This window comes from Camelus bactrianus, chromosome 20 (genome assembly GCF_048773025.1).
Source record: "Camelus bactrianus isolate YW-2024 breed Bactrian camel chromosome 20, ASM4877302v1, whole genome shotgun sequence".
Classification (NCBI taxonomy): domain Eukaryota; kingdom Metazoa; phylum Chordata; class Mammalia; order Artiodactyla; family Camelidae; genus Camelus; species Camelus bactrianus.
The window spans coordinates 24,157,239-24,170,510 of record NC_133558.1 but is presented as its reverse complement, the minus strand read 5'-3'; the positions used below and the strand labels follow the sequence as shown (position 1 = coordinate 24,170,510).

At 40.1% G+C, this 13,272-nt stretch overlaps 1 protein-coding gene across 1 annotated transcript in view; it reads right to left on the bottom strand.

Moving 5' to 3' along the window:
• The window catches only part of TBC1D22B (TBC1 domain family member 22B), a 58,457-nt gene extending 45,454 nt beyond the window's left edge, over positions 1–13,003 (bottom strand). Inside the window, exons 1-2 of the mRNA XM_010948983.3 lie at positions 12,780–13,003; positions 1,217–1,273 (exon numbers count right to left, since the gene is read on the bottom strand). Of these exons, the coding sequence (XP_010947285.1) occupies positions 1,217–1,273; positions 12,780–12,835 (113 nt within the window). The 5' untranslated portion in view covers positions 12,836–13,003. The remainder of the gene's footprint in view (positions 1–1,216; positions 1,274–12,779) is intronic.
• Between the last annotated feature and the right edge of the window lie 269 nt (positions 13,004–13,272).

Below are 13,272 nucleotides of genomic sequence, written 5' to 3'. Positions count from 1 at the left end.
CCTTCATTCCATACATAGATATCTACTCAGTACCTACCATGTACCCACACTGGTCTAGGTACTAAGGGTCTAGTGGTGAACAAAACAAAGTCCCTGCCCTCAAAGAGCTTACATTCCAGTGGTTTCTGATATAAAAACTACATCTCATAGAAAAGAACAGCAGTCATACTTCTAGAGCAGTTCAGAAGATTGTACCTTCTGCATATTAGCCAAATTGCAAAAAGAATGAGTTGGTAGGATTACAGAAAGTTCACCACACATTTAGTTATTAAAAGAATATTAAACTTTTGATAATGCATGTTTGATAAGGCATTTTTCTAGATATTCAGAATACTTTAATGTACATTATCTTTCCTTCCTCACTGACTGTGAAGGAAGAAAGGGTGGATATTATTATGCTGGCCCCAGAAGGATGACAACCCACGTCTCCTGCACCTCTCAAATCATTTGGTTTTCACTACAAGCGACAGCTTTCCTAGAAATAAGTCTCTAAGAGTAGACCTGCCCAAAGATAGAGGCCATGTGAGAAGACGACCCATCTCCTTGTTTAAATTTACTGTGGCTGAGCGACGGTTCACGAGAGAAAGGTGTGATAAAGCAATAATTGGGGGTTTAGAATATACACTCACACATCTTGGATTTAACTAGGATCTCTGTTATGTTTGAAAATAATTTATTAGAATTTTACTAGAAGAAATAGCCTCCAGGGAGCTTTCAACTCTACTGTCTGGCTAGGTTTCCTTGGGTGTGTCAGAGAAAGAGGACATGAAGAATGCCAGCCCTACAGCTCTGTCCTATTTGCCCTACTTCTCAGAATATGTGTAAGTGAGGAAGATGGCAGATATATACATACACACACACACACACACACACAAACATACACACAGAAGCAGTAAGCCCCAGAAACCAGATCTCCTGTTAGAAGGTCATCAACCATCCAATTTGGGGAAAATATTTAATCAATAAAGACCTTTGTATGAGAATCTCATACAAAACCCTACATTTACCAGCTTCCAATGTGAGGGAAAAAAAAATCTCTGACGTGATTTAACTTTCCAGTTAGTAACGAGGTAAGACTGCTCATCTTCTGATCCAAAACAGAGCAGAGAAGAAGCTAGAAAAGGTCAAAGTGGAAACGATCATTTCAACAAAGTAGGGGAGGATTCAGGGATTTTAGAAGAAGCATATGCATGAAAGGAAAAATATCTTGACTTACTTTTTGGTGAGCCGAGGGTCCAGAGGAGGGTGCTGTGCTCCATACACAGGCTGGATGCTAAAAGCAAGAAAAAAAGGAAGAAGTAAGTTGTCAGGAAAGTAAATATGTTGGGTAAATACCACCTGCATCACAAAATTGGAAGGAACTTCGAGAAACAGGTTACCTCCAAGAACAACTATATCCAAGCCAAAGGATAGCAGCCTACTCTTTTTTAAAAAGTTCTTGAGAATGGTGAGGTTTCAGTGCCCTACATACATGCCTGACTGTCGGGAGGTCCTATCCCTAAAGAAGGCAGCATGGACAGGCTTCAGGGCTGGAGAGGGCAGCGTTCAAATGCCAGTTCTGGCACCCACTACCTCTACAAACTTGCACCAAATTACTTGATCACTTTGAATCTGCTTTCTCATCTGTAAAAATGGGACTATCATCTACCCCAAAGGATCACTTGGGCTATAAGAAAGTGAAGCAATACCACAAATCAAGAGAACAGTGGCTCAAGGGACTCTCACTCACTGCTGGTAGGGATATAAAGTGATACGACCACTTCAAAAACAGTTTGGCTATATCTAGGAAGAACAAAATATGCATTCCCTAGAACCCCGTATTTTCATTCCCAAATATATATCTTAAGAGAAATATATACATATTGTGTATCAGGAAATATATGTAAAACTATTCATAGCATGATTATTCCTTTTAACCCCAAACTAGAAATAACCCAAGTGTCCATCAACACGGAAATATACCATCATATGTTCACGTAACAGAATACTTTACAGCAATGTAAATATATGGAGTAAGGCTGCAAGCAATGGGAATGAATATTACAAATGTCATGCTGAGCAAACAAAACAAAACAAAAAAACAAGCAAAGAATAAGAGTAAACACTGTGTGAGTCTATTTATATACACTTCAAAAACTGGCAAAAAATGATTTCTGTTGTTTAGGGATGCATCCACAATCGTAATGCTATAAAGAAAGCAAGGAGTGATTAACATAAAAGGATGTGGTTATCTCTGGAGGGGAGGAAGAAGGTGTGATAGAGAACAGACAAAAGGAGGTTTCAGGGGGAGGGGTTCACTTTGTGATTACTCAAGTTATTGTACCACACAATTGTTTCACGTACTTTTCTGTAATAGTTCACAATTTAAAAAAAAAAAAAGAGTGACCCGAGAATAATATATCAAGCCAAAGTGTTGTTTAAGTACAAAGATGACAGAAAAGCATGTTTCAACATGTAAGAACTCAGGCAATATGCTCTCCTTGACTCCTTCCTGATGAAACTACTAGAGGAAAAACGTCAATGAACAACGAAATAAATGGAGGAATGATGGCAAAAGGACTGATGGAGAGCACTTAATTGATTTAACCTTAAGACTAAGTCTTAAATTTGAGGCTTTATGGTTGCAGAAGAGAATGTAAAAATAATGTAATTGGCAAATGTTAAAATGGGAAGGAAGAAAGAAGTAGACAAATAAGTACACGGATTTCTTCATCTTTCACTGACAAGGCTCAAAAGATATTTAAAGCTGACAGCTCAAGTAATATAGGTCTAAGTATGTTTTAAGATATAAAATAAAACTAAGAAAAATAACATAATCAACTAAAAGCAGATGGGAAGGAGGCAGGAAATATAACTACAAATTTCATCATTGCTCATAGTAGGGAGTCAATAGACATTATCTGAAGAAACATGGTAAAATTTACACAGTATCACTAGAATAAAAAGATAAACCTTTCAAATCATCAGAATATAGACATGAACATCCACCTTCCAAAGCAAGTACAGTCCTTACAGTGAAAGTTTTTTAAAGAAAATATTAAAAATAGAACTAAAACCAAAGATAGTAGTCATTTCAATAAACATAAATGGGCTCAACTTACCTATTAAAAGAAAAAAGGTTATTAACAACAGGATTAGTTAAATAAATTATATATGTCTGTTAAAAAGAATGAGGCAGTTTTATATCCACTGACATAAAACATTTATTGAAAAAGATGCAGAATTGCATGCATAATAATGCCTCCATTTTTGTAAAAATCTTTAAAATAAAGCATATCCACATATTTATGTATGATTAGGTCTATGTATTTATAGAGTATCTTTGAAAGAACACACAAGACACCAGTAGCAGTGGTTTGAAAGAGGAACCAGATGACTGGAGGGCCACATGGCAGAGACTCAGTTTTCAGTGCAAACCTTTTTGTACCTTCCTGAACTAGTATTGTGTATATGATCATCTTTTTAAGAAATAAATTAAGCAATCTTAAGAGGGTTAGGAGGCTTAAATGGGACAATGTGTCAAAAGCCCTTTAGCACAATTCCTGCAGGTAGTAACACTAGCAGGCAGTGAGGTGAATGCTGCCTGACACACACTCAGTGCCCAAGAAATGTTGGTTTTCTCCCTCCTTCCAATTTTTATAATTTATTCCTTACCCAACATTTAGAACATAGAACAAGTTCATCAAGTACCTACCTTGGCAAAACAGATGTGATCCTAAAGTGGCTTTTAAATAAAAATGTAGTCAATGCTATCACTTTCACATTGATTTCTACTAAGATTCCAAAGAGAATATTCTTGTGTACGACTGTTAGTTATAGATACGGCCCTGAACTTTTCAGCTGTAAGAATCTCTATTCCCTATACTGCTCTGGAAGGTTAAGTAATTTGTAAACAAACCATTATATATACTACTACAGAAGTACAAACAATACAACTTGAATGTGTTTATAGTTTCCTAGGCAGAGGAAAAGGAGAGAGAAAATAAGAGGGATCAAAGAATACAGGACAGTTGGGCTCAGAGAGAAAAAGCTTAGCCAAAACAAAAAGCACAAACAAACTAGAAAACCCAAAGAGCCACTGATCTGTATTTTAATGTTTGCAAATACTCTAAGGTGAGTACACTTCAACTCTCCAAGTCCACAAGCGTCTATGTAAGTAAAATACAAAGATCAGAGGATATACTTTGCAGGAAGATCTCAATGGGTCAGTTAAGTCAGGTGACTGAGTAGAAAAATAAGAGAGGATCCTTAGGTTCTCTCCATAAAAGAGTATTGCCACCTTGCCAGTAATCCTTGCAGGAAAAAAGCAATCCTAATTGTGCAGGCTTAAGAGCCAAAGACCATGAATTACTTTCCAGGAAAGGGATCTTAAAATCATGGTAGACTATTTTTTAAAGATGTCAGCCCAATGTGCTGGCACAGCCAGAAAGGACAAGATAAGTGATGGACTTCATCAGCAAAGGGATCAGAGCCTAAATTGAATTTGTTAACATATTCTTGAACTAAATCATAATGTATCTGTACCTGGAACACTTTGTATAATTTATCAGTTTATTGAATTTCAAAAAGGAGAGGAAAGAAGTTAAAAAAGGAAGAGAAACCAGGATGATCACAGAGATTAAATGAAGACAGACAGAAAAAGCCTGGTGATTAAGGTGCTTAATTTCCTGGCATTTATAATTCACCTACCAGCCTGTACCATCCCATTCCTCCCAAACCCAAACTCAACTCTAGGGCAGGCTAGTCTCCACTTTGCCTTCCAAACATACCTTAAATACTAAACTGCATTTTCAAAATCATATCCATCCTGAAACATTCCCTTCAAATTCTACACACCCCTTTATGAGACCTCCTCCAAGCCTATCCCCAACATCCACTAAGCCATGCCTTCTCTGATTCCCTAAAATACAGAAATCAGGGCTTAGATTGCTTTTTAAAAAATAAACTATTTTTCAAAGCAAACTAGATTTAAATCTTAATATAAGGTACACCCAGGTAAGTGCTCAACACTTACGAAGGAAATAAGACATTATGGCCTTGAAATACTAGCAGAACCTTCCCTCCCTTCCTAGGAAACCATTTTGTTGAATCTGGTATTTTTCACACTATTTTTACATTTTCTATGTATGTATCCCTAAACGATACACAGTATTATTTTCCGTGTTTTTAAACCTTTATATAAATGGTATCACACTGTATACATGACTTACTTTGATACTAAATCATAAATGCTACTTTAAATATGACTTAATTTCATGGCTGGCTGATCTCTCCAACACAAATTTAAAATACATTTGCTCTACCAAAAGTGTAAGAAGAGTTTAATTCACATTTTCAAACACAAAGAAAAGTACAGAGAAAAATATAACAAACATCCATGAACCCATCATTCTTTTTAACAAATGTGTTAACACTTACCACATTTCTTTATTTTTTTTTCACACTTCTTTTTTTGAGAAAATAAAGCATCAGAAAGACTTCTAAAGTCCTAGTTGCAGTTCCCAGTCCCATTCCCCTATCTCCCCAAGAGATAATCACTATCCTAAAGTGGGTATGAAATCCTTCCCATCTGTTTTTATACTTTTACATATATTCATGTATCCATAAACATACAATTTTTTTTATGTTTTAAAACTTTACATAAAAGACTGTACACTGTACATATCGGTCTACATCTTGTTTTCCTCACTTAACAATGTGTTTTCACCCAGCTCTGCTTAAGTCTTCCTGATTATGAAAGTAACATATGCCAAGTGGAAAAACCGGAAAGACAATAACACGCAGCATCCTCACCAGGGGAAGCTGCAGCGCCAAATGGATTTTCAGCTTCTAGAGAGCAGTGGTGGCGCCACGTCTCTTTCTGGAGTCCCCTCACCACCTGGCAGAGTGTGACACACGCCAGCAGGCACTTAACAATACCTAGTGAGTCAAGACTGGAACGCTACAAAACCCAGGCCTCTGTTTAAGCTGACTCCTGTCTGGCTAGACCTGAAAACAAGAGGCAATCACACTGCACATGCAGAGAAAAGAATGCCATGGCTGTGCTGCAGCTAAGACAAAATACAGCAAAAACCCGCGTCAACCTCCATCATTCTCTTTAATATTTTTCCTTATTATTAATTTACCATTGTATTATTTATTTTATTTTGGTAAGGGTGGGAGAGGTAATAGGTTTACTTTTAGAGGAGGTACAGAGGATTGAACCCAGGACCTCACACATGCTAAGTATGCATTCTACCACTGAGCTATACCCTTCCCCCTCATTCTCTTTAATAAACCAACACCATGGTTTATTAAAGAATGTATCAGCATAGCTGGTTTACATAGTCGGAACAGTGCAAAAAGCTTGATAGGAAAAGTCAACAGGTGTTTGTTCAGTGCTGACAGAGGAGCTAAAGCAAACATGGGAACAGAGCTATCCAATTTAAAGCAAAACATGCTGGCAATCAATGCAGGTTCACATCCTCACTCGATGGAAGTCTTCCAGAACTGGGGATCTATGCTGTTTCAGTGATAATTTAGCATCACCCAGTCACTGACTTTATTAGTAAAGCATTTCCAAGCTAAGACTAGGTTGTGATATACCTGCCCAGACAGGCTGAAACCATTACCCCAAGTCTACTATCAGATTCATCAATGCTATGCAAAATGACCAATGACAGAGAAGATTTCAGTTAAAAATCTATGGGCTCCTAAGTAATTCAAGTATTACTCTTCTCAACTTCACTGAATGTTAAAATAGCTCCTTGACTTTAACAATAAACACTTTTGCTTAAAAAGAGGGAGAAGCCCTTCTCAGAAGGACCGGAAATAATAATGCGGGAAATGAACCAGGCTTTGAGTCACATTTGTCTCTCCTATTCCAAGTCTCATCCACATCATTTCACTGAAGCGTTCACACACACTTGGACAGAGTGCATCTTTAATCTTAGCAGAGACTGAGGGAAGGGGGAAGCAGTATTAGGAAGAGTGTGGACCAGAAGTCAAGAAATCCACACTGTGATTTGGGGCAAGTCATCTTCCCTCTCTGGCCTCAGCTTCCTCACCAGCAGTGCTCTTAGAGTCGAATTCTAACATTCTACAGTTTCATGACACTCATGATGTTCAGCGAGGTCAGCAATTCACTACTTTCAAAAGCACTAGATGGAAAAGCCCACCTTTGGTGTCCCCTCCCCCAGCCTACTCCCACCTATCAATCATGCCTGTGTGAGTGATAAAGCAAAAGGGAATTATCCACTGATTCGAGCAGGTGTTATTAAGTTCAAATTTAACACTCACCTTCAGAACTGGGAAGAGCCTTAGAGCTCACTTAATCCAAACCTCTCATCTCATAGATCAGGAAACTGAGCTTGCAGTAGTTAGTACTCCGTCCCAAAACATGGCTTCTTCTCTTAGGATATGACACCACAATCTTAGCTGATCACCTAAGCCAGGAACCTGAGACACTTTTTTGGCACCTCCTTCTCTCTTACTCCCCAAATCCAATTATTTACCAAGTCCTGGAGATATTCCCAAACTTGTCCTCTATTGCCCTATTCCAAGCCATCATGGCCTTTCCTTCTACTAATTGCAGTAGCCTCCTAACCACAGTTGCCCTTTGAACAACGGAGGTTAGAGGCACCAATTCTACTCACAGTTGAAAATCTGGGTATAACTTTACAGTCGGCCCTCCATATCCATGGTTCTGCATCCATGGATTCAACCAACCAACGATTGTGCAGTACTGTAGTATGAAATCTGTGTATAGGTGGACCCGCATAGTTCAAACCTGTGTGGTTCAAGGGTCAACTGACACTCTGATGGGGGGCAAGGGGATTGAATGTTTGGAAATGTGTAAGTGTATGTGGAAAGGATGTTTGTCTCAATGACTGATGGGCCTTCTAAGGGCCAGATATTAAATACAGCCTAGTATTCAGAATTCACCTACCTAAAACACCAGCTGTGTGTCCCCATCCCTGACCATTGAAAACAATGGCCCAAGCCATTTTCCTCAGGGTAGCCAGAATGGAATTTTTATAAATGCAAATTGGATTGTGTCACAGCTCTAATCTTCTAATGGCATCCCACTGCTGTTGGGAGAAAGATCAGTCCTTAACTTTGCCTATCTTTCCAACCATGAAGGGCCTGGAAGGCTTAAGAGAGTTTCAGGTGTCTGTAGAGGGGCAAGAAGAGAAGCAGGAAGACCAATTAGGAACATACAACAGTATTCCAGGCAAGAGAGGACTCAGTTTGATCCTGGTCGTAGGGGTAGAAGTGGTGGGAACAGCTCAGATTCAGGATATATTTTGACGAGCCCACAGGACTTACTGATGACTTGGATGTGGCAGAGAGAGAGAGAAAAAACAATCAGACATTAGGATTTTTGATCTGAGGAACTTGGTGAATGGTGGCACCATTAAATGAGATAGAAAGAATAGCTTTGTGTGAGTAGGCAGACATGGAAAACAAGAGTTCTGCTTAGATGTGTTAAGTTAGAGATACCTATCAGACAGCAAAGCAGAGATGCATTAATTGTTTAGTATCCAGACAGCAAAAGCTCCCAGCACTGGAAATCAGGTTTCTTTCAATCTAACTCAGGGCTCTTTTCTCAGTGGTTCTCAAAGTGCAGCTCCCAGATTAGCAGCAGCAGTATTCCTTGGGAACTTCTTAAAAGCTCAGCTTCTCAGGTCCCACCTCAGGCCTGCTGAATCAGAAATTCTGGAAGCAGGGCTTAGCAATCTATGTTTTAACGAGCCCTCCAGGTGACTCACTGAAGTTTGAGAACCACTGCTCAAAATCATACTCCTCATCGCTAATGAATACCTGACAGCCACAGCGACCCTGCATTAGGCTTCTTTGTGCCTCCATAAACCCTCTGCCTAATTAGCAATATGTGGTATTTTTTTCCACTCAGGACTCATCGGGGGCTCTAGTCATACCACTGATCAAAGCTTTTCAATTTCAGTTTCAGAAGCTAGAGAAAGTAGGAAAAACAAATAAAAATAAGAGCTACTGTAACCACAGCTATCATTTTCACAATGGCTAATATCATTGAGTACATTCTATGCACTTTCTATGCATTATCTCATTTAATCCTCATAACAGCCTTATAAGGTAGATACTCTGTCCCCATTTTACAGATAAGGCGACTAAGGCAGAGGTTAACTTGCCCAAGGTCACACAGTTAGAAAGTGGCAGAGCTAGGATTTGAAACCAGGCAGTCAGGTTCCATAGCTTGTATTCTTTTCCCCTTTTTTGGAGATATAATTGACATATAACATTGTGTAAGTTTAAGATGTATGTTGTGTTGATTTAATACATTTACATAAAGTCGGTCCTCCTAATCTGCAGTTGGTTGAATCTGCAGATGGGTGCAGAACCCACAGATATGGAGTGCCTGCCACTTTATATAAGGGACTTGAGCATCTGCAGCTTTTGGTATCTGAGGGGGTCCTGTAACCAATCCCCCACAGACACAGATTGTATTGCAATATGATTACCACTGTAGCATTGGCTAACACCTCTGCCATGTCACATAATTATCATTTCTTCTTTGTATTGAGAACAATTAAGATCTAGTCTCTTAGCAACTTTGAAGTTTATAATACAGTGTTGTTGACTATAATCACTATGCTGTCCATTAGCTCTCCAGAACTTATTTATCTACTAGTTTCAAGTTTCCAGAGCCTGATTCTTAACTACATAGTACATACTGCCTCCTGTCTTCCTAGGCATCCACACAAGGACCATTTGATGTGCTAAGTACATGGGGCTCTTATGAATAACTGAGAGAACTTAAAAAGATGCTTAATTCCATCAAAATACCATATGACCCAGCAACTCCACTCCTACATAATACTCGAAAGAATGGAAAACATACATTCATGCAAAAACTGGCACATGAATTTCATTGTATATTCATAATAACCAAAAAAGTGGAAATAACCCTAATGTCCATCAACTGATGAATGGATAAACAAAATGAGGTACATCCATACAATGGAACGTTATTTAGCCGTAAAATACTGATACATGCTACAACATGAAGAAGCCTTGAAAACATTATGCTTAATAAAAGAAGCCAGTCACAAAAGGCCTCATATCACATTATTCCATTTATATGAAATGTTCAGATAGGTAAGTCCACAGAAACAGAAAGATTAGTGGTTGCTAGGGGCTGTAAGGAGTGGAGGATGGGGAGTGACCACTAATGGATGCCAGCTTTCTTCTGGGGGTGATGAAAATGTTCTGAAATGAGTGGTGATGGCTGCACAAAACCAGCTACACTCTAGACAAACATTTTAAATACCACTGAACTGTACACTTTAAAAGGGTGACTTTTTATGACATGTGAATTGTATCTCAATAAAGTTGTTATTTTACAAAAGGATGTTTAATTCATTTTGAACTTTGGCTATTTTATTACACAAAATTCCCATCTGTTGTAATTAAGGTTACTGGATCATGACCAAAGAAACTGAAAGTAATCTGCCACTACTTTGAATTTTTACCTTTCAATTTGCAAAGAATAAACTAGTTTCACTTCTAGGTTGCCATGGACCTAGACACAGTTATCTGTGTCATTTCCCCACTCAGAGAAAGTTTTCCTTCACTAAGACTGAAAGGGTACGAATGCAAAAGCTCTATTCTTGAAAAAGTCTCCTAAAAGTTTCCTTAAATCAAAGCACTTTCTATCTAAAAGAACTTTAGTTTTTCTCCCATAAATAGGGGCTCCTGGGACCTCCCTGCTAAAAGCACACCAATGAACAATATCTCTCTTCAACAAGCAAGGTACTAAAAACTATTGTGCATTGTGGCAAAATTTTAATGCCTTAAGATAAACAATGAACATGCCTACTACTGGAGTAAGGATCAGAAAAACATTCTTTCAAATGTTTACTTTCTCTAATAACAACAGTCATACTAATAACTAGTATTTATTGAGCAACTATAATGTGCTAAATAAACACTGTCCTAGGTTCTTTGCAAACAGGATGTTTAATTCAGCCCTTACAAGAACCTTGAGGAAAGTATTTTTGTCCTCATTTCACAGGTAAGGAAACTGAGGCCTAGAGAGATGAAGTAAATCATTTGTCCTTGGTCACACAGATAAGAGTCCAATAATAATCCAAGTATTTCTGAACTCAAATGTTCTCTCCCCTACCCCTCTACACTCCTCTTCAAAATTAAAAAAAAAAAAAAAAGAAAGAAAAAGGAAGCCAGAAACTTGAAGAAATTGAAAAGATTCCCCTTCCCATCTCACAAAAGTAGTGCTCTGCAAAAAGCTGACTGTTCCTATAGTTCAAAAGGGGAAATGTGGAAAACAAAAATTGTTAATAATGACCAGCAGTCAGAAGGCACAAAAGAACATGCCATCTCCCACATCTCAAACACTGCTTCCTGATTTAACAATTTTCCCATAGATTCTGATTATAACCTTAGGATATCAAAATTTAATGATCTCACCATGGAAAACCCCAGAGAACAGCAGTTAGTGATACTGGAGAGCTCCCTACACCAGGAAGGAAAAGGAATCAGAAGGCAGGAAGTGGTGCCTATCTAAAAACACAGAAATCTTTAGCATTAATATTTTATTTTATTTTATTTTTTTAGCATTAATATTAACACTGATTCTAAAGCACTTTGATCTGAAGCTATTTCTGCATTCCTTTGCACCATTTTAATACTGTATTACTAAAAACTGATTCCCATATTTCTAATAGGATCCTAAATAAGACTTATATAGCCACCACTGACCCTCATGTCTCTCTTCCTGGTTAAAAAAACAAAAAACAAGCCGCAGGTTTAAAAGATTATCCGTAAATCAGTTAGGAAAGGTAGCACGTAGGGCCAATCAAACATGAATTTCGTCATCACGTAGACTGTGGCTGGCAGAAATCTTGAATTTAAGACTGAAACATACACTCCTCCCTTTACTTCTCAGATCTGCCCCCAAACAAACTGAAACTATAAACCAACAGCAGATTTATGAATGTACAATTCCTAAGGGTCTCAACAGATACTAAAAAGGGGGTAGGGGGTGGGAGTGGAGAGTAGAAGTCTGCTCTCCAACTAAACAACTCCAGAACGAATTCAGCGCAACTGCACAAGAAGAAAATTACAACACTAAGGGGAAGAGGTCACTCGGGGTTGAACAAATCCTTAGAAAATGCTAAAGAAATAATCTCAATTCTAGGTCACCCTGTAATAATTCCTAATGGGAAAAGGCCCGCTCAAGATAAAGCAAGGTCGGGCTTAAGAATTTTCCTCACTTTTCTTGCCCAGATGGTCCCAAGCTCCCACCAGAACCTATTGGGAGTCCAGGAGAAAAATTCATACGTGCAGAGCTGGGGGAGAAAGGGAAGGCGCATCCTCGTGCACAACCACCTGTGCGTGACATAGACCCCCTACCCCCCACCCCAAGAAGGAGTTCTGTCTAAAGTGAGAAGCAGCTCTGGGAATGGCCTTCCCAACCCAGGACCGACACTGGCTACTCACTTTTCAACTCCACTGTTCCGTTCGCCCTGACTTTACCAGCTCTCGGCTGAGGGCAACCCCTCCAGAGCCCCGCACCCCCAGACCCAGGTCTGCTCCCACACCCAGGCATCTCCAAAGCTCCCTGCCCGCTTCTTTGCCTGACAGCTGTCCTGTCGCCACCAGGCAGCCCCAGCTTCCCCACCGCCCAGGTTCCCCAAGCCAGCCTTCCTGGGTAGGTGGCGCCCCAGGCCCTCAGGATTTAGGGCTTAGTATCTGGAAGGGTTTGGTCCAATCCCCTCTTCCCCTCAGCGTCCTGGGCTCACCTCCCCGGCAGCTTGGCGCTCCTCTTCCAAAACTGCTTGCTGTTGTCGGCGGCCATTGCTCTAGCCGTGGGAAGGCCTTGCAGGCGGGCCAGGGTGTTACCCAGCGAGATGCCCCCAGGACCCCGCAATCGGAGGGCCAGCCCAGGCCGCGTCCCTGCCGCCGGTCACCCGCTCCCAGCTCCCGGGGGCGCCATCTTGGATGTGGGCACCCTCCCACCCAGCGTCGCTGCCATTGGTGGGCTGCGCAGGCCGTGGGCAAACGGACCAATCGTGAGCTGGAATCCTGCAGGCCGCTGAAGCCGAACGGTAACGTCAGGGGCTGGGCGCACAGGTGAACCGGGAAGGCGGAGCTTGGAGGAGCAGGGAGGCGGGGCTGAAAGTTCCTTAACCCAGACTGGAGAAGCAGGTAAAGAAAGGGATCTATGGGCAGGAGGAGAGGGTACTGTTTTCCTTGGGGGAAATGAGGTTCTTCAGTCTAATATTTTTTGAAAAG